Raw genomic sequence first — 27,472 nt, 5'->3', positions numbered from 1 at the left:
CAGTGTGTGTGTATATATATATATATATATATATATATATATATATATATATATATATATAAAATTCCTCGTCTCACCCCCCCCCCCCCCCCCCCCGGGTGGTGTCCGTCCCTCATTCAGCTCGGGTCCTCTACCAGAGGCCAGGAAGCTTGAGGGTTCTGCGCAGTATCCTTGCTGTTCCCAGCACTGCACATTTCTGGACTGAGATGTCCGATGTTGTTCCCGGGATCTGTTGCAACCACTCATCTAGTTTGGGGGTAATATATATATATATATATATAAGGATAAATATATATATATAGGGAGAGAGAGAGAGAGAGAGAGAGAGAGAGAGAGAGAGTCAAAAAGCCAGGAACATTGGTAGTCTTTGTAAAAGGTAACACACCAAAGTTTGAGAAGCGTCAAAATGATGGCCCTGGTAGTTTTTGTGCTAAAGATAGCTGATGTGGTCATCAGCAGGCAGCTCTTTTGCACTTTGGCCAAAATACTGTATGCATACTTATTTAATGTGCAATGAATACGGCAGAGTACATGTATAGCTGTTTAACCTCATTATTTAGCCTTAACTTGTACTCATTTCATAAAACTTTTGATTTCTCCATTGTCTTGAAAGGCAAACACAGCAAATTTATGTGACCCTGGGGAACTGAGCAAACATGTTAAACTTACCAAAGCCATTCAGAGCACAGAGAAGGAAAAAGAGGGAAGGAATATTGGTTCAAGGTGAAGTTTTTGCTCCTTTTGATTTGTGCAATGATAAGCCGCTACATTTTCCCTTGGTGATTTGTTTGACAGTCACAAAACTGTCAAGAAAAGAAAAAATATGTTCCATTTTATATTGTAAATTGTGTGATGTTGTCTCATTAAAAGCTGTTTTGACAATTAACTTGTCCTGTAAGTACTGTACTGTGTATGTACAAATCGACGATGGTGGTGGGGCAGGCAAGTGGGTGGGGGCAAATGTAATTTCGCCTCGGGCGTCACATTGGCTAGGGCTGGCCCTGGTTGCACGGTTCCCTCCTTGGTCCTTGTGGATATGACGCCGAACTGGGACGGGAGCTCGGAGACGATTGCATGATCCATAAAACACGACCGATACTGTAAGTTTGCGATCTGGGGGATTCTTCGCTACATCAGGTCGGTTGAGATAACTTGCTATTTTTAGCCAATGTTTCTTATATTTCTCAGACAAACGTGCAGTCGATGGTGTTATTCTCTACCACTTGCTTGCTTGCAAAGATTACACTGACTGGCAAGTATTCGGACATTTTGTGCTATGAAGTGGGTGTTATTTGGAAATACTTATCAGTGCGCCGTTTGGAGGAATTCGCCCACTTTGGTGTATTGTGAGGCAGGGCGCAGGCTAACGTGTCTAGCTTAGCTTCAGCGACAAGTCAGGCTTGGCCACGTTAACGAGCTAGCCGAGCCTTGTTCCCATTTTTAAAAAAATGTTTATTTTACTTCACTGCCCTTTAGTTCAATGGCAACCATAAACAACTGTGATTGATGTGAACTGTGGTAGCCCCTGGAAAGCAATGCACGTCTCTCTGGACGCTTAACCCATTGATGGCGTATGTATATGGTTTTATCGAAGGAAAAGATGTGAACCCCTAAATCGGCACATGTGACAGAGCAGTCTCTCGAGATAAACATCAAGGATGAACGTGAGTAGGATATTCATCCTTCAAAATGATGCACGACTCGAGCTCACGAAACGGGAATGTAACGTGGGATATTAAGTGGTGTGTGACATGACGAGGGATTCAAAGATCACACTAAGTGCCTGGGAGACATTAAAATTGTGTCCTGTGTAGGCGTTGTCGTTTTCTGATTGAGCGTGTTGACTGAATATAACCAGATTCCGAATGGCAAACTGCGGTGTCCCCCTTTATTCTGTTTTCATCAAGTGCAGTGTCATTACAAGTTAGTAGAGTATTTGGGTCTTTGAGGACCAGTCTCGACTTAATTTACTATAATAAGTGAAACATCTGCCGTGTCCCCTGTTCACAATACGATTGGTTTATTTTGACACCTATCGTCGTAGTGGAAACTTCGAAATGTTCATAAAAGAAACATGCTGGACTAAATGTGTCGACCAGCTCAGCCTCTCCCATCTGTTTTGACACAGATAAGAAGCTCGTCATATAGAAATGTGGGACTTAGCTTCAAGTGAGAATAACACGAAATGTACAGTAACAGATTTACAAACACTAAAGATGGTCTCAAAGTATCGAGTGGTGTGCTTTGGCTTTAGTCTGTACTCTTTCATCTATAACTGCTTCAAAGTGTATAACAACAAAGGGTATGCAGAAAATTGGTTATGATTGCATGACTGTCTGTCTGTGTCTTATGTGTTGTGTTGTATTATTTTGTCATTTTATGTAACTGACCCTAGTGAGGATCAAGCGGTTCGGAAAATGGATGGATGGATGGATGGATGTTAACTGTTCTCTTGATGGTGGCGCGGATAACCGCAGCGGCTCCTCTCTCTCCTGTGGTTGAGAGGAAAGAAATTTCATCTGCACATTTGACAATAAAGTTGACTTTACGTGTTTATTGGCTGAAGAAGGACAACATGCCATCAACTTTTGGACGCTGAGCTGCATCCATGCAGACCTCTGCTATTAAAGTCCTACAGGTGGCATTATTCTGCTTGCATTGGAACAAAAGTGCGGAACAGTCAAAGAAAGACTTGCACGTTCCATTAAAAATACAATTAAAACCAGTCAATCAAACGGATCGATTTTGGCAATGAAAAAGGGGCATCCCAGGTGCAATTATTCATTTACATATTGCTCCAAAACTGATTGATATAATGGAAAATGAATGCCATTTTGCTGAGCAAAAGAAAAAACATGGTGTGATCCTATTAATGATAAAAGCAGCATCATGACAACATAGGCCCTTTTATGGCATATATGGAATTTCACCCACCCTTTTGTTATCAAGAGCGATAAATGCTGAATGACCCTGTAATGCCATTCTGATCAGTAATACTGACAGGCCAAAGGAAGTAGGTCAAACGATCAATAAAAAAATCCACTCGGCTTATGTCTGTGTTACTTTATACTCTGAATAGCTAATGTCCTTTTGATGAACGCTAAATCGTCCATTGCCCCCCACCCCCACATTTTACCTTTAATAATGATTGACATCTCCTGGTGTTGGTCTCTTAACGCTAATGTCTGCACGTGACGTATAATGCTCTACCTTGCGCAGACGGGGATATTTAATGGTGTTGCTCCCTAAGCCTGTCAACTAGAACTCCGGCTTTGCTCAGCCCTTGGATGATGAATGAAAGTGATGGAGGAGAATGATGGCGAGTGAGAATTTGAAGAGCTGTTTGAGTCACGTTTCGTGGGTGATAACTGCTGTGTTTTAATCACTGCTCGTTGGAGCAGCAAGGCACAACAGATGTCCCAGCTCTCATGCTGTGCAGTGGTAAATACTTAAAGACACCATTTTCAAGCTCACTCTTGAGCTGACCTCTACAGCCCTGTTCCTGCTCTGAAACCAGCTGGGACTTGTGTTGCTTGCCCTCTGCCACCCTCTGCATTACTATTTGAACATACACTTAAGGCATACAGTGGAAACCAAAAGTCCCTGTAAAATGCAAATAATTATGTTGCTAGATTTGTCCTGCAGATTTGAATGGTTACAACAAATTCCATGTATGTACAGTATGTATGTGTAATTCCAGTTAAAAGTTTGGAAACACAATTCAGTGTTTTTTTTTATCATTTAAAAAATCCCTATATTGTAGATGAATACTTAAGTCATAGACATGATGAAGAAATATTGGTGGAATTATTTGGTAAATAAAAACATGCCAATCAAAACAATATATTTTATAATTTACAATTCTTCAAAGCAGGACACCTTTGGCCCAGATAGCAACTTGGCACAGCTTGGCATTAGGGCCAGACACTATAGACAAAAATAATAACACTAATAATCACAATTATTTTTTTGAGATTCAAATAACAATTACTAAACTGATTATTCATTTATTTCAAGTTAGTAATCATTGCCGAACATTGAACATTTTATTCGGCAACATTCTTCTTTTTGTCAAGTACAAAATGACCGTGGGGAAAAAAAAACAGTGAAAGTCAAACCTCTTGAATTGTCATTGTTAAATATTACCTTAATCGTATTTCATTAATCTTGGGTTATTTTCCCAAATCTTGACGGCATGTGGAAACGTGTGTGATATGACAGGAAAAAAAGTCTGCATATTTGTATCCTTGGATTTTAAGGAAAGGAAAATTCCTTGAATCCTTGAAAACTTTATAACTTAAAAATACAAGGAGAAAATAAATCCGTCAGAAAGTAAAGGTCCCCAGAATATACTTATTTTCAAAACAAATCTTTTTTTTTTTTTTTTAATTCTCGAGACCCCGTGGCACTCCATCAAAAAATCCTAGAAGTGGACCCCTTAAGACCATACTCTTGGAGATTTGTAAGGTCATGCTATTTTAAAAAATGTAAAGTGAATGCTAATATACTTGTTTAATCTCCTTTTTTCTCCAAAAGGTATCGCAAAGAGAATCGATAAAAAAATTGTATAGTTAAACCGAACCAATATTGGAATGATGTGATATTGTGTATCACGTCATATACAATGACATATATATACAATATTGTATATATATGATGGGAATTAAAAATCTTCTTAATTCCCATCATATACAGTACATAGGAGGTTTGTGGTCCTATGTGACCGCACCCACAGACCCCCAACGCCTCAGTAGCATTGTTGAAATAATGTGGCCCCCTCCATTGTATGAAAGATCTTGTAAAATGTTTGTGTTTAGACATTTTTATGAGGAACCAGTCATGCTTAAAATGTCACATTTAAAAGCTTCCCAGTTGTGTTCCCTTAAGTTATGTTTGACTGTGGAAATCGCTAATATTTTTTCATCTTTCAATGGACGGAAACCATAACAAGGACGTCGTTGTTGAGGTTACTGGTTAAGACAGTCAGACAGACAGACAGACAGACACACACACACACACACACACACACACACACACACACACACACACACACACACACACACACACACACACACACACACACACACACACAAATACATATTTAGGCTGTGCAAATAACCTTTGTGAGACTTGAAGTTTGTAGGCTGCAGGCATGTGTATTTTTCGACTGGTTTTAACATTATACCTCCAATGACCCTTTCATTATTATGTCTTGAATGATCGTTCAGCAGTTTGTGTATTTTATAGTCAGCAGCAACTTCTCACTGATCCGGATAACCGTGTCAGGAGCCGTTTAGTCTGTATAAATCAATGGTCTCAAATCGGGACGCACGATAACTATTTCCACCGACAACCGAAGACTTCCTGTTTCTTCTCCACACCAAAATGATATTTTAAATTGCTACTGTGGTTCTGACTTGACCTTGTCCCGTAGTCTGAAGAGTCATTTCTTCATATTTCTAGAGAAGAAAATACATTTTGTTGCTTATCACTAGGGGTGTGCTAAACAAACAAACAAAAAAAATCTCACATTTTTCTAAAAACTCGAAAATTAATCGCCAATGATTCCCATCCTCTCAACATATTCGAATAGTTCAGAACATTAACGGTTCTGCCTAAGTTCATAGAATTGGTGATTGTAATGAAATCCTTCTGTCAAATAAAATGAAATTGTTTAAGGGTATATATATATCAATTTTCTAAATCTGCTTATCCTCACAAAGGATCGCGGGAATGCTGGAGCCCATCCCAGCTGTCTTCGGGCAATAGGCGGACCCTGAACCGGTTGCCAGCCAATCGCAGGGCACACAGAGACAAACAACCATCCGCTCTCACACTCACACCTGGGGACATTTTGGAGTGTTCCATTAACGTGCCATGCATGTTTTTGGAATGTGGGAGGAAACCGGAGTACCCAGAGAAAACCCACGCAGGCACAGGGAGAACATGCAAACTCCACACAGGGAGGCTGGAGCCAAAATTGAACCCTGCGCCCATGGTATATTTAATCAACAAAAATCAAATCAATGTTGTAATAAGCTATTATTAAAAAGGTACTTTTTACTAAGCCTTTCATTTTAATATTAGACAAACTAGTTCAGCTCAATTAAGAACACATTATTTCTCCACAGTCTGTAGACCAGACATTTCATGTCACATCAGGAGTTCCTGTGCACAGGCGTTCTCTAAATGCAATTTTGCTCATGCATATTTTTCACTCAAAACGTTAAAAATGTTTCTTCAAGCCACATTTGCAGGCTGTTCCTTTGGCTTGACATTGGGAACATTTGCAATTTGAATACCTGTTGCACAGAATGTTCCGCTAATTAGAACTAGGAAGGCAACAAATTTAGTTGAACAAATCAGCAGTTTTGGAATATAATTACAGACTACTTCTATGCTATGCTGCTGCTTTGGTTTGTTTCAGTGGGAAAAGGCAACACTGGACTCAGTCAATAGTTTTGCTGTCTGATGAACTGTTACTCTCAATAATGTTTTTTTTTTGTTTTTGTTTTTTTCCATGAGTCAACAATTATTCAAGCAGAGTCGTTTTTCATTTGCAGCTTTTCAGAGTTAGGAGTTGAGTACCAGTGTTGTGTGAGCAGTTGGCAAATAGTCCCAGAGAGGCGCCTCCCTTAGGACTGAGCCTGGACCCGGGAGGTTTTGAGTCTCCTCCCTCCTTAGCGAGGAGCGTTGAAAGGAGGAACCCAGGATGTAATGCTCATCGGACTTAACTTTGTGTGTTTAAGTGACGGCTTGTTTGTGTTTGTGTATCCATCCAGGTGAAACAGGTGACTTTGACAAAGGCCTCTGGATGTTGTGAGTACTGCAACTCAGGTGAAAGGTAAGAAGAGCTTTCCTCTACTTGACCACCATTGCCCCTACTTGACCACCACTGTCATAATGAAAGAACTCCGATCAATTTGCAATCTTATGATTTAGCCTCTGTTGAAATGACTGCTGCTTTCTGTTCATATTCGACTTCATATTTTCCCTTGTAATTTTATTTTTATAAGTTATTTGGTGACTGAAGCCCATTAATCACTGTGGTGGTACTGTACAAAAAGAACATTGTGAGTATTTTTGCGTTTAACGGTAAAGCATTTTGAGTGCTGATACGGGATTGATGTTTGTGTTGCATATTTCTGACTTGAAGAAGATTAGTTTCACAGAACTAAGAACATATCTGTGCTTTATTTAGAATCAGGGGGCAGGAAATGTTTCATTTTCCACAAGGCCGACTTGCTATAGATGGATTGAGATGAGATTGGCTGAGAGTACTTGTTCATCTTGCATATGGTTATAAAGTGTAATGACTAGGTACTCTGCTTCTTTTTCCGCCACCTATCTTTAGAAGATTGTGTATTTTGGTGACTTCTGACAAGATAATTGTACCGTGCACCGTCTATAATTATGTTGCTCGTATAAAGTGTACAGGAGTCATTCGAGTGTTGTCTGAATATGGTACTTTCCTTTTAATTATTTTTTTTTTCCTTAGCACGATAATCTGATTGACATCTTCATCACAGCACAGTTTCTTAAACTAAAACAAATACCAAACAAACGGGCAGAGTGGAAGATGTATGTAAACCTTTGGCTTTAGCAACTGGCTGGGCCTCCTTTAGCAGAAATAACGCACGCATACGTTTCATATAGTTGCAGATCAGACACATACAATGACGGTCAGGAGGAGTTTTGGACCATTCCTCTTCACCAAACTCTTTCAGTTCAGCACTATTCTTGGGATGTCTGGTGTAAATCGCTTTAATTAGGTCATGCCACAGCATCTCAATCTGGATGTGGTCAGTACGCTGCCTGAGCCACACTTAAAGATGTAATTTCTTCTGTTGAATTTATTCATTTGTTGATTTACTTATATCCTGCGAGTCATTGTTGCCGTATGCTCTTTTGTTCAAGTGTAATTGGCAGACTGATGGTCTTTAGTTTTCTTGATAAACGTTGGAATGAACAATGGAATGAACTCTTGTTTTATGTTGTCTTAAGAGGGAAGAAGGTGCTGTATGTACAGCACCTTTGACAATAAAGTTGTACTTGACTTGACTTGATATGATAAGAACTTGTCAAGGCCCTGAGGAAGCAAAGCAGTTCCAGTTGTGATGTGGAACATCCAGGCACTTTTGTAAATTTAAACTGGAGCAATGGTTTTGTGGACGGCAGCGGCTACATCCCTTGCATCATCCCATGATATCCGTTCTTGTTGAATATCTTAATTTATTGTAGATTTGACAACTGGTATGTTAGATTGTGCCAGAAATTCATCGTATTATGATGATGTATTCAAGGCTCGTAATAACTTTGTGTCTTTGCTGACCAGTTTTGGTAACCACTGACTTCATTTGAGGAGCAACTTTCTCTTTTTGAGGAGGAATACTATACAGTATCTTCTATTTTATCACGTCAGCTAAACAGGTCAAACACAGGTTGTCCTGTGGGCACTACTATAGTAAATTATTTGAGGCACTATTAAGATAGCTGATTTGTAGCTTTAGGGCTTCTTTCATAGAAGCCCTGTTCAGCCGAATGAAAAGTTGCTCCAGATTTACCTCCAAGCTTGGATTGCATTGGAGCAATAGTTTTATATGAAAAATGTATCGTTTTCTATCACTTTTTTCTTTTCTTTTCCTTTTTTGTGCTTGTGTTCTTTGTATGGACCTGTTTCTGCAATAAAAAAATCATTGCATATATAAATAAAACACTGCCATGCGTGGAGTCTCGCTGCATTGGTTCTTAAAGAATTATACAAATATGAAAATATTGATAAATTGTTGTGGAAATAACCAGTTCAAGGTGTACCCCGCCGACTGCCCTAGGCTCCAGCACGCCCGCAACCCTTGTGAGGATAAGCAGTTTGGAAAATGGATGGACGGGTGTTTCTGCAAGTGAATTTTTACAGGTTGGCAGCTGTGAAGCAGTATAAAATAATTGTTGGGTTTCAAGGCTGTTTTCATAGGGTCTTCACTTTCCCTAATGGAAGACTTTTCTCATCAAAGAGTCCGTGTCATCTGCCAGTCTTAACTGGATCATTTTCTGCTATGCTGGCATTCACCTTCCGAACCATATCACGTGCCTTCAGGGAGAGGGCATACCAGGATAAAAGATTCAATGTGGTTATGGTTATGGATCGCTCCAGCCATACAGAACAATGACGGTCCTTTTTTAAAATTCAGTTGTGGCTGGAAGACATTCTCGTCATTCAAATTCCTTAAATATGCCTTCAGCATTGGTAATACCCAGAATAGAACATTACCACGGATCCTCCTAGAGAGCATCACAAATTGCCACTATGTCTTTTTGTAACAGTTTTCTGGCTGTATTTTGCTTTGTTTTTTTAACTGCACAAATTAAAAGTTGCAATCTATGATTGCAATGTTCTTTTTCTTTTTCCAAACCGTGCCATACAAGCACATTTACAGATTCCAAGTACCCCATGCTGCGGTAACTCCATTATACTGTCAAGAAAATCACGTATTTATTTTGTTTATTTATTAACCTTTATATATCCAGGTAAGGAAAGGTATTTGAAATTCCGGCCAGGTTACAGGAAGTCAAACATCCGTCCATTCATTCATTTTCTGATCCGCTTTATCCTCACATGTGTCGCGGGGGAGCTGGAGCCTATGCCAGCTGTCTTCGGGCAGTAGGCGGAGGACACCCTGACCCGGTTGCTAGCCAATCGCAGGGCACACGCAGACGAACAACCATCCAGACTCACACTCACACCATGTTTTTGGAATGTTGGAGGAAACCGGAGTACCCGGCGAAAACCCATACAGGCACGGGGAGAACATCCAAACTCCACATAGGAAGGCCGGAGCCGGGATCGAACCCACAACCTCTGCTCTGTGAGGTCGATGCGCTCACCACTTGTCCGCCGGGCCGCCCAGATAGTCAAACATGTCAAACATCAATGTGTGTTATGGAAAAACTTTGCAAGAGAACCCAACCTTGTTTTTCTTTTTCTTTCATGTCATCAAAGGGACTCTGTAACCCCCATGCCCCTGCTTGAAAGAAAACCGATTTGACTTGTTGAAATATTTTCATCTTGCTTCATAAAAAACGAATCCAACTCCTGTTTATTCAAATCCGAACAGGACATGACATTGAACCATACTACTGGTACAGTGATAAAATGTTGCATATGTACATGGCGGGTCATAAGACAGACGACACAAGTGTAAGAATGATCAATTTACTCACCATGGTGGCTGCTATGAATCTAGTTGACCACCAGGTGTCACCAATGTCTATTTTATAAGGCTTTGAGGCTCTGACTCGTTTTTTCCACATCAGTATGCAAAGGCCTCAAACGTTTCACAAAGCTTCAATAGCCAATATCTAGCAAATTATAGTCCTAAACTACAATATATATCTGGAGAACACAGTGTAGCCTTCTCGACAGTTCGAGCTGACAAACACCCATGCTCCATTTACCTTTGTATCTTACAGTCTAATTGACCAGTCTCACTTATAAACAAGTTCAATCATCCATATGTTGAGAGCCACGACTCTCGGCAGTCGTGGCACTTTAAATCCACAGCACTCTGCTTGTGGATGTCTGAGAGCCTGGTGGAGTAGCATTTGCTGAGGGCTGCCTGTTGAGAGTGATGAGGGGGCTGAGCATGAAGTGATCAGGGGGTGCAACACACTCTGTCTTCATTCAAAGACAATGTGCAGTCTGAGCACAGTGACCAAAAAAAAGATCAAGTAGTTCTTGGATGCAAACATAATGGCAATAACTTAATATTTTATTCATATTTTCCTCTGTTGTGTCATTTTTACCTGTCCTTTTCACAGAGAGGGTGAGCTAATTGTTAGGATGAAGGAAGAGAGTTTGTACCACCGTCGGTTGTCATTGTGCCCAAATGCAACTTCCCCACCCAAAATTGACCCCCGCACCCTCACAAGAAACCTTTCTTGTGGAGGAGACAGTGACCTCTACAACCTCAGCTCAGGTAAGAAGCCACATACAAAAGATTGCAGCTGTTCATTAGCTACTTTGGCCCGGTCATGCTTATAACAGTCTGTCAGCTGACTGGCTCCCTCGGTTCATGTGACTGTGTTGTGGGTTCCCACCAGGCAGTGAGACAGACAGGCACGATATCTCCATGATGACTAATGAACTTAGTCCTGCCCAATCACCAGGCAGCAAGGTAAGAACCCATTCCTAATTGGGCAATTACCTCACAGCTTCCCCAACACTTTTTTAATGTCAATACCACCTGATCAATTGTTTAAGGTAAATCTGCAGCACTGCTGTGGCTGGGAAAAGAAACTGGAATTGTTTTTGTCAGGGCCATGTGGGAACCAAAGGCATATTAACTGTAACCTAGACCTTTTCGACATTGTGCTGCTCCTCGCATTGCTGTGCGCTTTGTTCCTTTGTTCACTTTGCTTCAAGTCATCCTATCTGTTTCATTCATTTCGTTTGAAGTTGTTGCAAATATCAACTAGGATTAGTGAAGACAAATTTCACTGGCATATACAGTAGATGTCTTGTTTATGCTCCTCTTGATGCTTTGTCCTCTGCACTTATGTTTACATGTGAAGAAAGCCCCCCACCACATACACACACACACACACTCTATTGGGATAGGTCTCCGTTCTCCTCCGTACTGGATATTTTATTTTTTATTTTTTTTATGTTCTCGTGTACGAAAACTTCAAAATGCCAAATTTCTCGCCAGGCCAGATGTGTGTGCAAAGTTGGGTGATTTCTTTGACGTCCCTCCAGACTACCAGGGGTAGCGCGTAAAATACGGAATACACCTTCACATAGTGCAGGATGAGAATGAACATCAAAACAGGGGGCAAACAGCACTCATTTGTCAATCTTTGTGGGCATTTGCCCTACTATGTCATTAGCACAGTATCTTTTTTGACTAGGGCATGAAGAATGAGCAAACTACCACTGCAAAAGAAGGCCAATGCTCCTATTAGTGGCCACAGTTAATTCTTTTTGTATTTGGCCCCCTATTTTTTTTTGTCGTAGAATAGGGACATGACTCATCTTCGTCTCCTCGTCTTGTCATTTACCTCATCACCACAACATCGTGCGATTTTCAGTTATTAGGTTTTCTGGACTTTTCAAACGATAAACCTCATTGCACTAGTGGTATTACATTTGTAACCTAAACACACTGAGATTTAAGAGGGATGTTTTTTTCTGCTCCCTACCTCTCTTCCTTCTGTACTCCAGTCTGAGTCTAGGATGTTTAATGGTCTGGAAAAGGAATGTCCCTCACCGACAGAAAAGCTTGCTCGAAAAGAGTCTCTTAAGGTACACACATGCATCATACAGTATCGTCGTTATCATCTCATCAAGATCACATGCCAGACACAATTTAAAAAGAAAAAAAAGCAAGTTATGTCCATTTATCTTGGGATTAGTTTTATAATAACATTGTAAAATCCACAATGAAAACAAAACCTTTATTTTTCTATAGTTAACATTTTTCACAGCACTGTGAATGAATTGTATTTTTATTGGATTCTGCTTCTACGTAGTTTATGCAATGCTTTGATGACTTATCTGTCATCTACCTCTTTGACAGGTCCAAAAGCAGAATTACCGTCAAGAAAAGAAGCGGGCTGCCAAAGAACTGTTCAGCGCGCTGAAGGACCCGAGTGTTGTCAGTATGTCGAACTGGCTAAAGGTGAGGTTGCTGAAGCTATGCACTCTTGTTACTGAGATCATATGGCCAAAAATAATACTGTAGGTTTTATTTATAAGCTGCTCTGACCATTCCACATCCTTTGAACACACAGCTCTGGCAAGTCTAACAACAATTTTAGACGCTCATAGAATGACAGTATTTTTGTAGTCGGCAGCCTCTTGAACTAGCTTCGATAACAGCTGTTGTACAAAAGCAATCCCAGTGAAGGTGAGGCGTTGTTTAAAACATAAATAAAAACGGAATGCAATGATTTTCAAATCATGTTCAACCTACATTTAATTGAATACACTATAAAGACAAGATTTTTAATGTTCAAGCTGATAAAGTTGTTTTTATCAAATAATCATTAACTTAGAATTTCATGGGTGAACATGATGGGGTATAAAAGGAGCTTCCCTGAATTGCTCGTCAGTTCAGCGTGTTTAGGACACTCTGGATCTGCTTAGATGACCACCGCATACTCTAATTCCTGCCAATCAAGCAACTTCACACAGCCATTGAAGAGTGGACCAGCATTCCACCGGCCACAATCAACAACCTGATCAACTCTGTGCGAATGATATACACTATTTTGTACTGCATGAGGCAAATAGTAGTCACATCAGATACTGTGTTTCTGATCCCACCTACAGATAGTCCTTCCCCTAAACAGCATCTTGATATACCATATTGTTCAGGTGGTTCAATTATCTCTACAGAAGTGCTCGGAATAAAACTGATTTGTAAACACCATTTGACAGGAATAGCTCTGTTGTGCACATATGAAACGGCCTAAGAGCTTTCTGTTCACTTCATGAAAAATAGCAGCAAAAACAACAGTGTTGCATATATACTGTATGTTCTACAGTGCATTAGTGACAGGTAGGAACATAATGTAGAAATGAATATTGTCTATATTTGGGTTTATTTATGCTCTTCATATATATTTGTATCATGTGTTCCATTTTTGATATGAGGTGTGATCTTTAAAATGTCCCTCCATCGCCTTTGTTCTTTTTCAGATCCGTGGCTCTTTAAAGAGTTGGACCAAGCTGTGGTGTGCCCTGAAACCTGGTGTTCTTTTGATCTATAAGACCCCCAAAACTGACCACTGGGTTGGCACTGTCCTGCTGAGTGCCTGCAAGCTCATCGAGAGGCCCTCGAAGAAGGATGGCTTCTGCTTCAAGCTTTACCATCCACTGGACCAGTCCATTTGGGCTGTCAAGGTCAGACATGCCTGGCTGCTCCAATTGATCGGCTAACAATTGCTGATGGCCAAGTTTGCTGTAAATAGACCTTTCTGGGTCAATGCCCCCCTCTCCACTACGTAAAACACTGTGCAAAAACAATGCGTGAAGAGATTGATAGTCGGTATGAAAGAAGTTTTAATGGTGGACCATAACGATACCACAAAGATTAACAATATTAACTGTAGTTCTCTCTCATCCATTAGATGTTCATCATAACATTAAAAATAAGTTGGGGTTTTTTTTACGATTGCTAATGTTTTAGTTCCATGATGTATTTCATGGTGTTTTATCTGTATGTTTAGGGTCCCAAAGGAGAAACTGTTGGCTCCATCACACAGCCTTTACCAAGCAGCTACCTGATCTTCAGAGCGTCTTCTGAGTCTGATGGTGAGAATGAGTTTGGCAGTGGGTAAGCCAAACGTTTCTCTTCTTTCACAGGGCTCCAAACTAACTATTTTAACTAATAGCAGTGTTTAGGGGTACAAGTAGAAAATTTAGGGGCGAACATTGTCAATCGATTTGCAAATGAAATATTCACATTTTCGTTCATTTTCATTGTATTACGATACTGTTAAATGGGCTGAAGGTCAGATTGTCACTGACAAACAATATTCAAGCCAACTGCTACTGCCTATTCATTAATTAATTGTTTATTTTACATCATCAAATATACTGGTCGTACATGCGCGAGTAGATGAAAAATGTATTTGCAGTGTCCCAGATTTTGGGGGCAAAATGTCACCATTTAGAGGCAGTCTGGAGATCTGCTTCAATTTATTGTACACACACTTATTTAAAACTGTTTGCTTCTTCAGGCCGATGCTGGATGGATGCGCTGGAGCTTTCTCTGAGTTGCTCCAGCCTTTACAAGCTCACGGCCAAGTCAGGAAAAGAAGGAGATATCAGCACAAATTCTGAGTCTTCTCACTTTCTCCATCTTCTGCAGTCTAGCACGCTAGCAGACACAGAGCTTTTGCAGTAAGTAAGAACTCACTGATTTTACTGCATGCTCAACAGCAGGCACATAAGTGGAACTCAGCAGGTATGCGGTGGTTGTCCAAATTTAACAATTCCACATAATTGTTCTGAAAAAGAGTTATTTCCTGCGAAAATGTATATTGGTTTTCTATGTGTGCCTTTGATAAATAGTGGCAGGCAGAACAATTAAATGCCGTTTCACTTTTTGGTCCAAACTTCAATTAACCCGTGCATCCACCTTTTGACAAAACTTTGTGTTAAACGAAATATGTCCAGATTTCACCCCAAGTAAATGTTTGAGTAAATTGAGGCCAGATCGTCATTATTTCAATGCAGTTATCTCTCGCATGTTTATGGTTTTGCATTCAAGAAAATAGGTTGAAGTGAGTTGAGTAGATTGAGACAAAATGGGTTTTGCTGCTATCTTGTGGACTCTATAAGTAAGTAAAAACCTTTTTAGGGGGGGCGTGGTCTCAATTGCTTGAAGATTTCTTTTGCTATTCACGGGAGGGCTCAAGTCCTATTCCTCACAGATAGCACTGGATTTATAATTTTTGCGACATTTTTGTTCAGTGATTTGTCATGAGATTTTCCAATGCTCCTTTGCTCAATAAATGTTGGCAGTTGCTGCTCTCCAGTCCATCCCAATAGAAAATAATCCCCAGTTTACACCCTGCATCACTTGCATTGTTTTGTGCATAATGTCACGTATGTCCATCAGCGTGCCATTATGGGAATCTCTTTCTGATGGTTTGTCATTTGGGGGTATTGGTAAGATCATCTATTGTAAACCTGCTGTTTGAATCCCTCAAGGCAGCCATTTCTCCACCCACTTTTCTGTGGCTTCAATTTATGGTGACGAAATCATCAAGCCTTTTCCAGCCAATGACAACAGCCAGCAGGGTCACGTGACTAAGAAGCAGGAAAGTCATGAAGAATGTGAGCAATGTGCCTTTCAGAAAAGAATAAGAAGTGTTGCCTTTCAGCAAGCCTTAACAAACAAAGGTTTGTAGCTGTTAAGAACACAGGACTTTAATCTTTTTAGCGGTTTTTACGATTGAAGACATAATTGTACAGTAAGTAGGAGGACACGTGCTCGCCTACTCTTCTGGATTTACTTGTAACAACATATTCAGTTGAAAATGACATTTTCCATGCGCCATTCAATGTTTGGGGTTTAGCGGAAGTTATGTCCCTGATGCAGAACATTTTAGCGTTTGGTAATTCCAGATTTGGCATTTATGGTTTTACTTTGTTCTGGAATGTGATTTTTCTGGTCTGTCAACATTTGAGTTCCTCATTCGTTGTTTCCTTTCTTTTCCTGATAAACCCGTTTTTTGTTGTTTAATTTTCGACTAGAACGTCACGTACGTTGGAAGAAGACTTTTTTTCTTTTAATATGAGCATTTGTGTTCCTGGTTGAGAGGTGTCATAGTTTGTTAGGTGGGAGCGCAGCGGGTGCACTGACATCCAATGACAGGTCTGTAAAATGGCTTTTCATTAGATTTACTCTTCTACTTTCTTTCGGGCTTTACAGACACTCGACTATATTTATATTGTAACTACTTATGCACTACTGAGTGTCTTTAAAACGATACTTTCAGGGTTCTCATGCGTTTTGGAAAATGATATAGCATTTTTCCAGTCATGGAAAACACACACAAAAAAGGAAAAGCTTTAGTTGTCATGAAAATAATTTTTCCTCCCTCGGCTTCTCCCTGCCTCGTGGTTTCATCTGCCTTCAACATTGATCTATAGTGCTTTTCTGCCTCGTGTAACGCTGCCAACCAATCAAATTGCATCTTCCCTTAGAACAGTTCTGCTGCCCTGTGTTTCCATGTATGACTTTGTTGCTGGATGTACTGACTTTTCAGACTGGAGACTCAGTTCAAGAGTGTCGCTGTATACCGTATATCGAGTGCGATTTTTCTGCCTCTCTCTGTCTACTCTGTTGAGTGTCAGAACACTGTAGTGTGCATGCCGTCACCTTCGGCTGTGCGGTGTCTGATGAAATATATCTCAGGTTTCATGACGATAAGATAGAGACACATAACAGGTCGCCAAACCGGGCAACGTTTCACTCACTATTTCATACTTTCCCCATTGTCTGAAAACAGAAACAGAAAATATGTAAATGACAAAAAATTCATGAAGAATTCAGCTCGGTTAATATAATGTCTATGTGCACAGAGAGCAGAGCTCTGAGTTGTCATGTCGTTTTTTTTTTTTTAATGTACAAAATACAGTGTAAGGTACATTTGTAGAAAATAACATTTATCAAAAGCTTGGGGGTAGAATTTATTCGTGTATGTTGTGATAACTTGACTTGTACTGCAGCTGATGCAAAGGTCCTGGAAAAGTCAATGGAAAATAATTTCAAGAAAAGCGTGTCTTTGAATTTTAACTTAACGTGTTAAAGGCTCAACAGTACCATCTAGTGACTCTATGGGTAGGGTCGTCGGGTAGAGGAATCCCGAACACACCCACTTCAAGGGAACCAACTGTAAAATGGAAAATGTATTTTTTAATGATGGTTTAATTTGAGCCAAAGTAGGACTGAAAGTGTGTGTTCCATATATGGGCGGATCACTCTCCTCAGCCTCCCGGGTAAAGTCTGCCAATGGGAGCAGTTTTTATTATTATTTTTTTTTTTGTCCTGGCTTTGGAAAAGAAGACCAGATCTATTCCTGGAGGATGCAAGAGATTCACGTGTGCCCCTTTCACCCATATAGGGTCAAGAGCTGTATGTCATGACCGAAAGAACACAATTGCACATCTCAGCAGCATAAATTAGTTTGCCCCACACTCAGCTAATCTGAAATTAATCCATCAATTAAATCTCAAATTACCTGCCTATTTCTAAGAATGAATCTCATTCTTCGTTTTACAGGAAGTCTTATGTAAGATTTTTCACTGTAACGGAAATGCAACATAATTCAGACATTTCACTAACAAACACAACATACAAGCAGCACAAACAAGTTTGATTTTTTTTCCCTCTCCCAATGTGTATGACAAGTTCACAGGGCGTGCGTAATTCTTTGACATCAGCGTGTTTTGTAATTGTCACAACAAAATATTGGCCAACAAATCACTGAAGTAGTCTGCAAATGTTTCAGTGACAAGTTAAAACATGTGAGTGCTTGAATAGTTCATTGTATGCATAACTTAAATCTAGATGTTTTATCTCTGTTACTATAAGGTTGAATGAGTCTGTGCTGCTGGGCAATCACCACATGGACCATGATAGATTTTCGGACAAATCAGAGCGTGATGGTCACGATGACTGGGACGCTTCTGCCATTGATAATGGAGGAAGGTTGACAGAGGAGAGTGATGTGGACCAATCAGATGAAGCGATGTCTCCCATGCCACAGGGAACAGTTTATGTTGAGCAGGGCACAGAAGAGATGGCAGAGGTGAGATGCCACGTAAACTAGATGTCCTTTCTTGCCTGTTTAAGAATTTTGCTCAGAAACTTGCAGCTCTGTAATGCTTGTGTTATGTGTCTCAGGCTGGGGAGGCGTCACAGGTTGAGACTGTTTCAGAGGAAAATAAGGGTTTGATCTGGGGTATTTTGAAGCAGCTACGACCGGGCATGGACCTCTCAAAGGTGGTGCTGCCCACATTCATCCTGGAGCCTCGTTCCTTCCTGGACAAGCTATCGGACTACTACTATCATGCTGATCTGCTCTCTCAGTCAGTATTGCCGTACAGCTGTAACATAATGTCTGATTGTCTTTGTTTTCATATTTTGTAATGATTACTAACTCCTTTAGAGCTGCACTGGAGGACAGTTCATATGGCCGTATGAAGCAGGTAGTCAGATGGTACTTGTCTGGCTTTTACAAGAAGCCTAAGGTAAGATATATTCTACGTCAATTTATTTGTACCCTAGTGTAGGGCAACACTAAATTACATGTTTCTTTTCTAACACCAGACAGCAAATGTTAAACAATCTTCACTCAGACGTATACAGTCATCTAAAAATTATTGGACCATCATTTGCTGGTGTAATTTTTTTTTTTCCGGGGTGGCCCGAGTGGTTAGCACATGGACTTCACAGTATTGGGTTCGATTCCAGCTGCGGCCTCCCTGTGTGGAGTTAGCATGTTCTCCCCGTGCTTGCGTGGGTTTTCTGCGGGTCCTCCGGTTTCCTCCCACATTCCAAAAACATGCATGGCAGGCTGATTGAACACTCCAAATTGTCCAGAGGTGTGAGTGTGAACGCGAATGGTTGTTCGTTTCTGTGTGCCCTGCGATTGGCTGGCGGGTCTCCCCCGCCTACTGCCCAAAGACGGCTGGGATACTGTAGGTTCCAGCACCCCACGTAACCCTAGTGAGGATAAAGCGGTTTTGAAAATGAATGAATGAATATTTTTTTCCATGAACGTTTCATGAAGCAACTGATTTGCTAATATCTGAAATAATGCTTTTGGAAACCATTGAAGACTGTGTGGCTGCATACGTTACAATGAAGTTTTTGATCATGTTTATAAGTAATGTTCATAAGTTAATTGGATAATTGACGTAGTATACATTTACGAAATAAGTTAGTAGTGAGCATTTATTGGTCAATTCACTGACATATTATTGATTGCATCTTTGACTTTTCCAGGGTCTAAAGAAGCCTTACAACCCAATATTGGGGGAAACGTTTCGCTGCTGTTGGCCTCATCCCCAAAGTCAAGGCTGCACTTTCTACATAGCTGAACAGGTGAAAACATCGACTCATACCCATAAATCTGGCAAACAGCAATTCAAACTCTGCAAACCCACTAATCAGAAACACCTTCAAGTTTGAAACAGATGCCTGCCAGATCTTGACAGCCCCATTTTTACTCTCCAGCTCACAATGTCCATGTCACAATATTTCTTTTTCCAGATTTCGCACCATCCACCCATTTCTGCCTTTTATGTCTGCAATAGGAAGGATGGGTTTTCCATCAGTGGAAGCATCCTGGCAAAGTCCAAATTCTACGGTATGTAGTAATTTACACTTAGTGTTCTTGTCCACTTCAGTGCTTGATAGTCATACATGACAGACAGAAGTGGAATACCGGCTTTCTTTTACCCCATTCCCTATTGTATTTTGATAATTTGGCTCAATTACCATTTGTTCAAAAATAAAACCTTTTCATTTCATTTTTTCCCCTTGATGTTGCTGTGTTTATTTTAATACATCGCTGTTCAGGAACATTTAAACCTATTGAACACTTTAAAATGACAAAATTTTTACATTAAAGGCAGGTTAGGTGCTATTGTGAATACTAACCAAGTTCTACTCTGCTGCTCTGTTGCGTAGGTAACTCTCTGTCTGCTATCCTGGATGGCAAAGCGAGACTGGTCTTTTTGAGCAGGGAGGAGGAGTATGTTATCACGATGCCCTATGCTCATTGCAAAGGTAACTGTCTACTTAGCTATTTCACTTTGGTGCAACATTTGAAGCTACATAAATTGGAAAAATTACGACACACTTCCTGTAAGAAAAAAAAACAGGGATTACCTTCAAAGCCCTCAACGTGCATATTCTGAGGTGAAATGGTAACACTGAAGTGGTAACACATATGTCTGTCCTCAAAAGGTATCCTATATGGCACTATGACACTAGAGCTGGGTGGAAAGGTTACTATCGAGTGTGAGAAAAACAAATGCTTCACTGAGCTGGAGTTCAAGTTAAAGGTACACTGTCGCCATCTGCTGTTCAATTCGAGCTCTGCAGTCTGCATCAGTTACAAGGGGAAACAAATGTGATTGTGCTCACTGCAGCCCTTCCTGGGAGGCCCATGCTCTGTGAATCAGATCAGTGGCAAGATCTTTGAGGGGGACGAGCTTGCTGCCACCATCGATGGACATTGGGTACAAGAACCTTTCTCTTCCCGCTTTTCTGGTGTTGTTTTCCAAATCCTTGGGTATTTTTTTTTTCGATTTTGAAATATCACTTAGAACTAGAAAAAGTACTTAGCTCAGGTCAGGGGTCACCTACATGATGTCTGTGGGCACCAGGTTGCCCCCAAGGATCGCATGAGTAGTCTGGGGGGCCTGTTCTAAAAATTGCTAAGCAATGAAATAAAAATCCATCCATCCGTCCATTTTCTATTCCACTTCTCCTCACGAGATTCACGGGCGTGCTGGAGGCTATTCCAGCTGTCTTCAGGCAGTAGGTTATTTCAGAAGTGTGTTTCAAACTGGTAGCTCTTCACACTTATCAGTATGCCGAAAGCAGCTCTCAGTCTCACAAAGGTTGGTGGCTCCTTGATTCCTCGCCTCTGCTGAAAAATAGTATTTCTACCGTCCTCCTAAGATGTGAGGGGATCTTGCCCATCCCTTACTAGAAATATAGTAAAATCGAAAAGTTGACATCTTAATTTTACTTTTTCATCATTTGTTGATTTCTGGCCTTTCATTGCAATTTGTTTGGTTTTTTGTAATCAGGACAGTGAGGTTTTTATTCATGAGAAGCGCTCTGGACAGCAGGCAACATTGTGGAATCCGAGCCCAGATGTCCGTCGCAGTCGTCTCAAGAGACGTGTGGTCCACTTTGACCAGCAGGGAGAGTTTGAGTCTGAAAGGTAAATCACGTGTTCTTCAGTGGATTTCAGAAGAATGAAATGGCATTTTCTTCGCCATTTTTTGTTTATTATTCTTGGCAATCTAGTTAAAAAGAATTGTTACTGCTTACTATGTTACCCCATTTGTGCTAGGTGAGGAAAACCACATCCGTTAGTTGACATGTATATTCCTGTATTATTTGTCAGTATATTTGAGGTTCTGTTTTCCTTACTTAACAGGCTGTGGCAGCATGTGACCAGAGCAATCATAGAGCGTGACCAGTTGCAAGCCACACAGGAGAAGTTTGTGCTGGAAGAAGCTCAGCGCAAAGAGTCGAGAGAGAGGGGAGACAAGCCCTGGACCCCACGGCTTTTTTATCAGGACCCAGTGACCTCAGAGTGGACTTACAAGCATGTGGAGTACGAACACTTTTAAAAGAAAGCACAGACCTGTCTCTTCATTTTTAGGTTCAGGTGACAACTGACCTGTTGAATAACGGGTCCAATCTTGTTTTAATTTAGAGCCGAGCCATGGGAGCCAGAGCGTTGTCTAGTTCAGTTTGAGAGAGATGGAGTGATTCAAACGCTGGAGAAAACACAAAAACGACACAATGGCCTCTCTTACAGCGACAGCTGGCCCAGCCAACGCAAGGTGAGTCACTCACCTTTACACTTGCAGCAGCTCATTGTCATATCAACATTATTTTAAAGCTCTTGATGATCAACCCAAACATACAGGAGTTAAATCGACTTGTATTACATGAGACAGACAAGTCATTGTGTCTAACTGGTTGGATTATCCGATTGAATTACTTGTGTAGCCATGTGTGGTGGTATTTGTTAGCACAGTCATTTGGCAATTGATCAATAAAATCTTGGGTTTTTTGTCCCCCCCCCCCCCCCCCCCCCCACCAGGCTAAGGTGAACGGAACACACAGGAAAGCCAGCAGTCAGCCATCCAGCTGCAGCCAGAACACTGAGAGCAGCAGCAGCACCCCAGAACCAACACACGAGTCCTCTGATAATGAGGGTGAGGCTTTGACACAACAGCTACGTGATGGCCCAGGGGTGGCAACCCCACATTTGGGGAAATTTTGATACCAGCGACTGACATGGATGCAGTATTCTTAGATCCCTTCATATAACCAGAATCCATACTTCACACTATAACAAGCAAACAACATCGCTTTGAGGTAATTGTTTATCGTACCATCCAGTCATAGTTACTTGAAATAAAATGCACTCATATACCTTATATATTTTGCTCAACACATTAGTTGTTTTAAATTCATTTAATAATACACGCAGGAGCAAACGTACGTTTTTGTGGCATTGTGCTCTGTAGATATAATTTGAAAGAATGAGCCATCAATGGCAGTATGCAAAACGGTATTGGCCTTCTGTGACAATCGATCATTCTGGTTGTCTGTGAGCTAACAAATGAGTACATGAGGTAGAAGTCGACTATGAGATGACTATGAGACGGTACACCAAAGCCTTTCATTTCATGAAACCCTGACTGTTGATGGTATGATTTATCATACCATTTAGTTACAACGGCGGTAACGATCATGTGAATGTACACTTGCACGTGCTTGGGTACTAAATTGGCTACATCTCTATAACACACACAAAAAAAAGCTTGTTGTTTTGAAATCATGTTTGGTTTATCAGTTGAGTAAACAGGAACCAAAAAATACAGAGGAGAGAGATGAAGATAACATCTAATGTCAAATCAGCACTCTTAAGAGTGTTTTTAACTTGATTATTGTTGAAATTCAGATCAGTATTTCAGAGAATATCTGCCTGTTTAGCTTTATTTCCTCCAGGGGGTCTTACGATGGATTCGGCATTCTGTTTTGAGCTCATGACCTAGTTTGAACGAGCTTGCACAGAGGTGATCGTCACGCAGACCAACAAGGCCATCAGAGGCCCAATCCCAATACCCACACTCCACCCTATGGTCCTCATTGAAATGTATACGTAGTGGAAGTGCACATAGTGTTCGAGAGCGTGGGTTCAAGCGAAAGAAAATTGCAGTATTGTCACAGTGCGTGTTAGTTCACTGGCATACACAATTGGGTTTGAGCTGCGACATCAAACATGGCGGCGCAGATTTTTGTTTTGGTGCCTATTTTGCTGTTAAAAGTCATATAATTGCAGTAAAGTAGGCGTAAAGTGAAAACTCGCTCTCAGGCTTACAGTCGATGGCAGCTCTGATTCCATTGTTTGCACTTTTTGTGGCCCCTGCACGATTTGCGGCTCATGCGCAGTAGGTCACGATCTATGGCAGCGACACTAGGACAACATAACATCGGTGACCATCAATTGAAATTACACATAAAAGATATAATTATTCGTTATTAACACTTGAAAAGACATTATTTTGGGGACAGGCACGGGAATTCAGCTGAAGAACTATATTGCCTGGTTTGGTGTTGATGATTGTTCTTGAATTCATTCTGACTAATTATAAAATTTTTAACTCATCGGATCTACTGGCAGATTATGAATACAGTGTTCAAGTAAACCCTTGCAGTAAGTCAGCTCTTTGCTTTTAGTTTCATGTGTCATAAGAGTTTGTCATTATGAGGTTATTTTGTGAGATATTCATGACACTGACTTTATATAGTTTTTTTTTAACATTTGTAACGTTCATGTTTTCAGAGTTCTCAAACCACTGTGCACTGTGCAGCAAGGACATGGCCCTCCTCCAGACCTCCATCGCCTCCGTACAGAAGACGCAGCAAGACATTCAGAGGTGAAGCAACGCACAGCAGCTGTGTTTTTGTGATTGTTTTTAGGCGGAGTAAACCTACGGATTTTAACATCTCATCTTGCTGTTATGAAATAATCCACACATAGCGCGGAAAAAAATTGCCATCAGTTTGTGCTTTCGATATTCATCTTATTTATGTATTCATCTTTTTGACTGCGACTCAGCAGTGCACTGAAGTCAAGTTACATGTCCTCTGGCAACAATGAGCCCGCAATCAAGTTACAGTAGACCGGACATTACAGTGTGCATGACAACTGTGTAAATTCCTTGAAAACGTGTTGTACTACCAAATATTTTGAATGGTATATTTCCTCAAGATAGTTGTGTTTTATTGTAGCTTAGAATAAACCAATTTACTTTTCACTCTGATCAGGTAAAATACATGAATAGACAATGATTGATTTTTTTTTAAACATAACTAAAATAATAATAATAATAATAATGTTATGAACATGTTTCGCATAATCATTGTTTTACTTTTAACCTAATTGCAGGCTTTTGTTAGGCAGCATAAATTACCAAAAAAAAAACCAAATGGCCTTTCCAGCCTTTTATAATCAGGAGATACAAGATATTTCATTTTACGCTCTTACGGCAGGTAGTATGTACTATGGTGACATCCTCATCTCTTTTAACCAGATGCGTGACCTTTTTGAGGCAGCATATTGCCACAAGGCATTTAGACAATTAAATGTACAACAGAAGAAGAAAGTTAGGTGTCAAAAAGAAATGCACAGTTAAGTTCTCCAGTTACGACATTGCGGTTACAAATTCTTCCTGTCTTTGTTATTGTGGTGAATGACTTGGGAAACACGTTATACAAACACTCAACGCGAGCAGTTGTGTCTCTGCACCTCGCCCCATTATTCGTGGCGTCTCAGCGAGCACAACGCCACAGAATTTGCAACGATTTTCATCGACTGTCAAAGGATGGGCGCCAGAAGCGAAATGCGTGAGTGTGTAGCAATCTGGATTAGGCAAGGAAACGCTGTACTTGTGTTCAGCAACAGCACAAGCCTCAGGGCGCTTCCTGATAGGCCATAGTTATTTCATCTCGCAATGTAGGAGTCGGACGAAAATCTGTGTTGACGGCACACACGCGCGTGTAAGGATTTGCAAGCACTGACAAGGGTAACATTTAAAATTGTGAGCCCCTGAGCGGTTTGATCAGAAGGGTTTGCCCTTCTCTATTTATTGGCAATAAAAGCAACCCTCGCCTGTCTTTGTAGGAACTTGTCAGCTCTGACTCGTCAGCTCACTCAGCAGAGGGCAGCAGATGACAGTGTCTCATGGATGGGTCGGCACTGTGTGATCGTCTGTTTGGTGCTCCTCTCACATCTTCTCCTCCGCTACATCTATGCCTGAGAACCTCAGGTCTCCGTCCATCACCGACCTGACATTTGATCCCACCCACAAGCACAAAGTAATCAGCCAGGGGGGGAGCCTAGAACTCAGATGAGTGTTGGGCGAGGGACTTAGTCCCATACTTTTTATTATAGGGAGAGGAATAGCATGAACATTATAGCAATAAACACAGCCAACGCCTGTCAGACATCTTCAGATAGAAAGAATTCCCCCTCGTGTAGCCAAACTGAAAGAGCACCGGCACCCACGCACTTTGGACAGGAGACAAGGGATGACGGAAAGGAATCACAAAGAGAGTCTTTCAATTAAAAAAAAAAAAGGATGAGTTGTACAATGAAGATTTGTAAGAATTTCGAGACCACCATTCCTTAGTGTCTTTATCTACTTGCCCTGCAATACTGTCTGTTTGTGAATATTTTTGTGAATTGTATGTATGTACTGTAAGGCCCTATGTGCGCAGGTATAGCACTGCGTCAATGTTTCGTGCAACTTCCACTCCAGATTTTGGGCCTTAACCGCTGATGCCAAAAAGGAAAAAAAAAAAAAAAAGAACATCTTCCAACAGTGCAATTCTGTTTTATATTCACACATCCGCTTTGTCTCGTCTTGTAATGAGCATACTTTTACCAAAACAGTATATATAATCCGAGAGGACAAAGAGTTCTTGTTTACAGGGAGCACTGTGTGTGTGTGTTTCTAGTGGCACGTACTGTAGGAAGGAAGGTTCATGTGGGTCAAGAGCGAGAGCCATAAAAAGTGTCTTTAAATTTGTGTGCCAACTGTGGCATAATGGAAGGGACGATTGTGGAGCACTCTGTTCGGTTAGCGCTGGATGCAGCATGTGGAGTTGCTTTGGCTAATGGAATCATTTTTGCCTATGCCTCCTGGATACCATAACGCGAGGTCTCTTGTTTGACATTTTGTTTTTAAACCAAATTACAATTTCATTCATCCTGAAAGATTATCTACAAATGTACTTAACACTCTTATAAGCCATCATCACCAAAATTTGATCTGTTGTGTCTGTTAACTACCAGTAGTTGTCGATAGCAGATGGCTTGAGCAGCATGCAACACACAAATGTAAATAAGATCAACTACATTGATTTTTAATGTCAAGTGACTAATGATGGAAATTGACTAACAAGTATTGACGTTTTCTCACAAACAGCCAGAGCCATAAGCCCTCCAAGCCCAATCTTTCTGGCCTTTAGAGAAACTATCGGTAAAACACAATTGTTTTTGAAATGGCCATTTGGTGTTTGTTATGGTCCACAACTTTTTCAGGTAACTTTGCAAATGTAAAAACACTTGCTGATTTGTTGTATATGTTCTTTGAGAAGGTATGTACATATTTGTCCGCAGTGCTTTTACACTCTGTGAAAAAAAAAAAAGATTTCAGAATGTATTTATTGTGTGATTTACCCCCTTTGTAACTCATCTTGGAGTGTAGAGTTTAGAGCGCAGGGATGACAATCTTGCTCCCAGTGTTACGTGCTGTTCTCTCATGGATGTATTTTTGTGTGTCAGAAAGCCATTGAGTTATGCTAAAAAGCAAAGCCATGTATGTGACCATTTTCTAACATTTCATTTCAGTGCCCACTTTGTAACATTTCAGTCCAGTGCCAGTACTGATATACCCAACGGGATCAAATTTTAGTCATGAAAGTCGACTCTGAATGATTTTGTGTACATTTTAAGTCCTTTTCATTATTTACCTGTTTTTATATCCGATCACCACCACCTTCTGGGACTGTATATGCCACCTACTTTTGTTATACTGAACAAAAACTCTAAACACAATGATGCCCAATTTTTTTCATTCACACTTGTTGCACACTGTAGCACTACAGTAAAAAACGTTTAACTCCGACAA

General features: G+C 40.6%; 1 protein-coding gene across 4 annotated transcripts; it reads left to right on the top strand.

Moving 5' to 3' along the window:
* The first annotated feature begins 988 nt into the window (after window positions 1-988).
* On the top strand, window positions 989-27,472 carry osbpl5 (oxysterol binding protein-like 5). 4 transcript variants are annotated; one of them, XM_086108784.1, is made up of 24 exons: window positions 1,013-1,137; window positions 5,724-5,998; window positions 6,783-6,844; window positions 10,816-10,973; window positions 11,098-11,171; window positions 12,218-12,298; window positions 12,573-12,674; window positions 13,697-13,900; window positions 14,227-14,311; window positions 14,740-14,902; window positions 18,105-18,321; window positions 18,417-18,601; window positions 18,682-18,763; window positions 19,521-19,619; window positions 19,788-19,884; window positions 20,208-20,306; window positions 20,487-20,584; window positions 20,672-20,761; window positions 21,338-21,474; window positions 21,694-21,873; window positions 21,976-22,105; window positions 22,369-22,483; window positions 24,121-24,214; window positions 25,462-27,472. In XM_086108784.1, the coding sequence occupies exons 2-24, from the start codon at window positions 5,882-5,884 to the stop codon at window positions 25,595-25,597; spliced, it is 2,805 nt and encodes a 934-aa protein (XP_085964910.1). In that variant the 5' UTR covers window positions 1,013-1,137; window positions 5,724-5,881; the 3' UTR covers window positions 25,598-27,472. The 4 variants fall into 4 exon arrangements, with proteins under 4 accessions (XP_085964911.1, XP_085964912.1, XP_085964910.1 ...); XM_086108785.1 differs by lacking the exon at window positions 5,724-5,998 and having other exon boundaries at window positions 989-1,100; XM_086108786.1 differs by lacking the exon at window positions 5,724-5,998 and having other exon boundaries at window positions 994-1,137.

This window comes from Hippocampus guttulatus, chromosome 4 (genome assembly GCF_054856545.1).
Source record: "Hippocampus guttulatus isolate MCC_2025c chromosome 4, RoL_Hgut_1.0, whole genome shotgun sequence".
NCBI lineage: Eukaryota > Metazoa > Chordata > Actinopteri > Syngnathiformes > Syngnathidae > Hippocampus > Hippocampus guttulatus.
The sequence above is the reverse complement of the archived record's forward strand: the minus strand, read 5'-3'. Positions and strand labels throughout refer to the sequence as shown.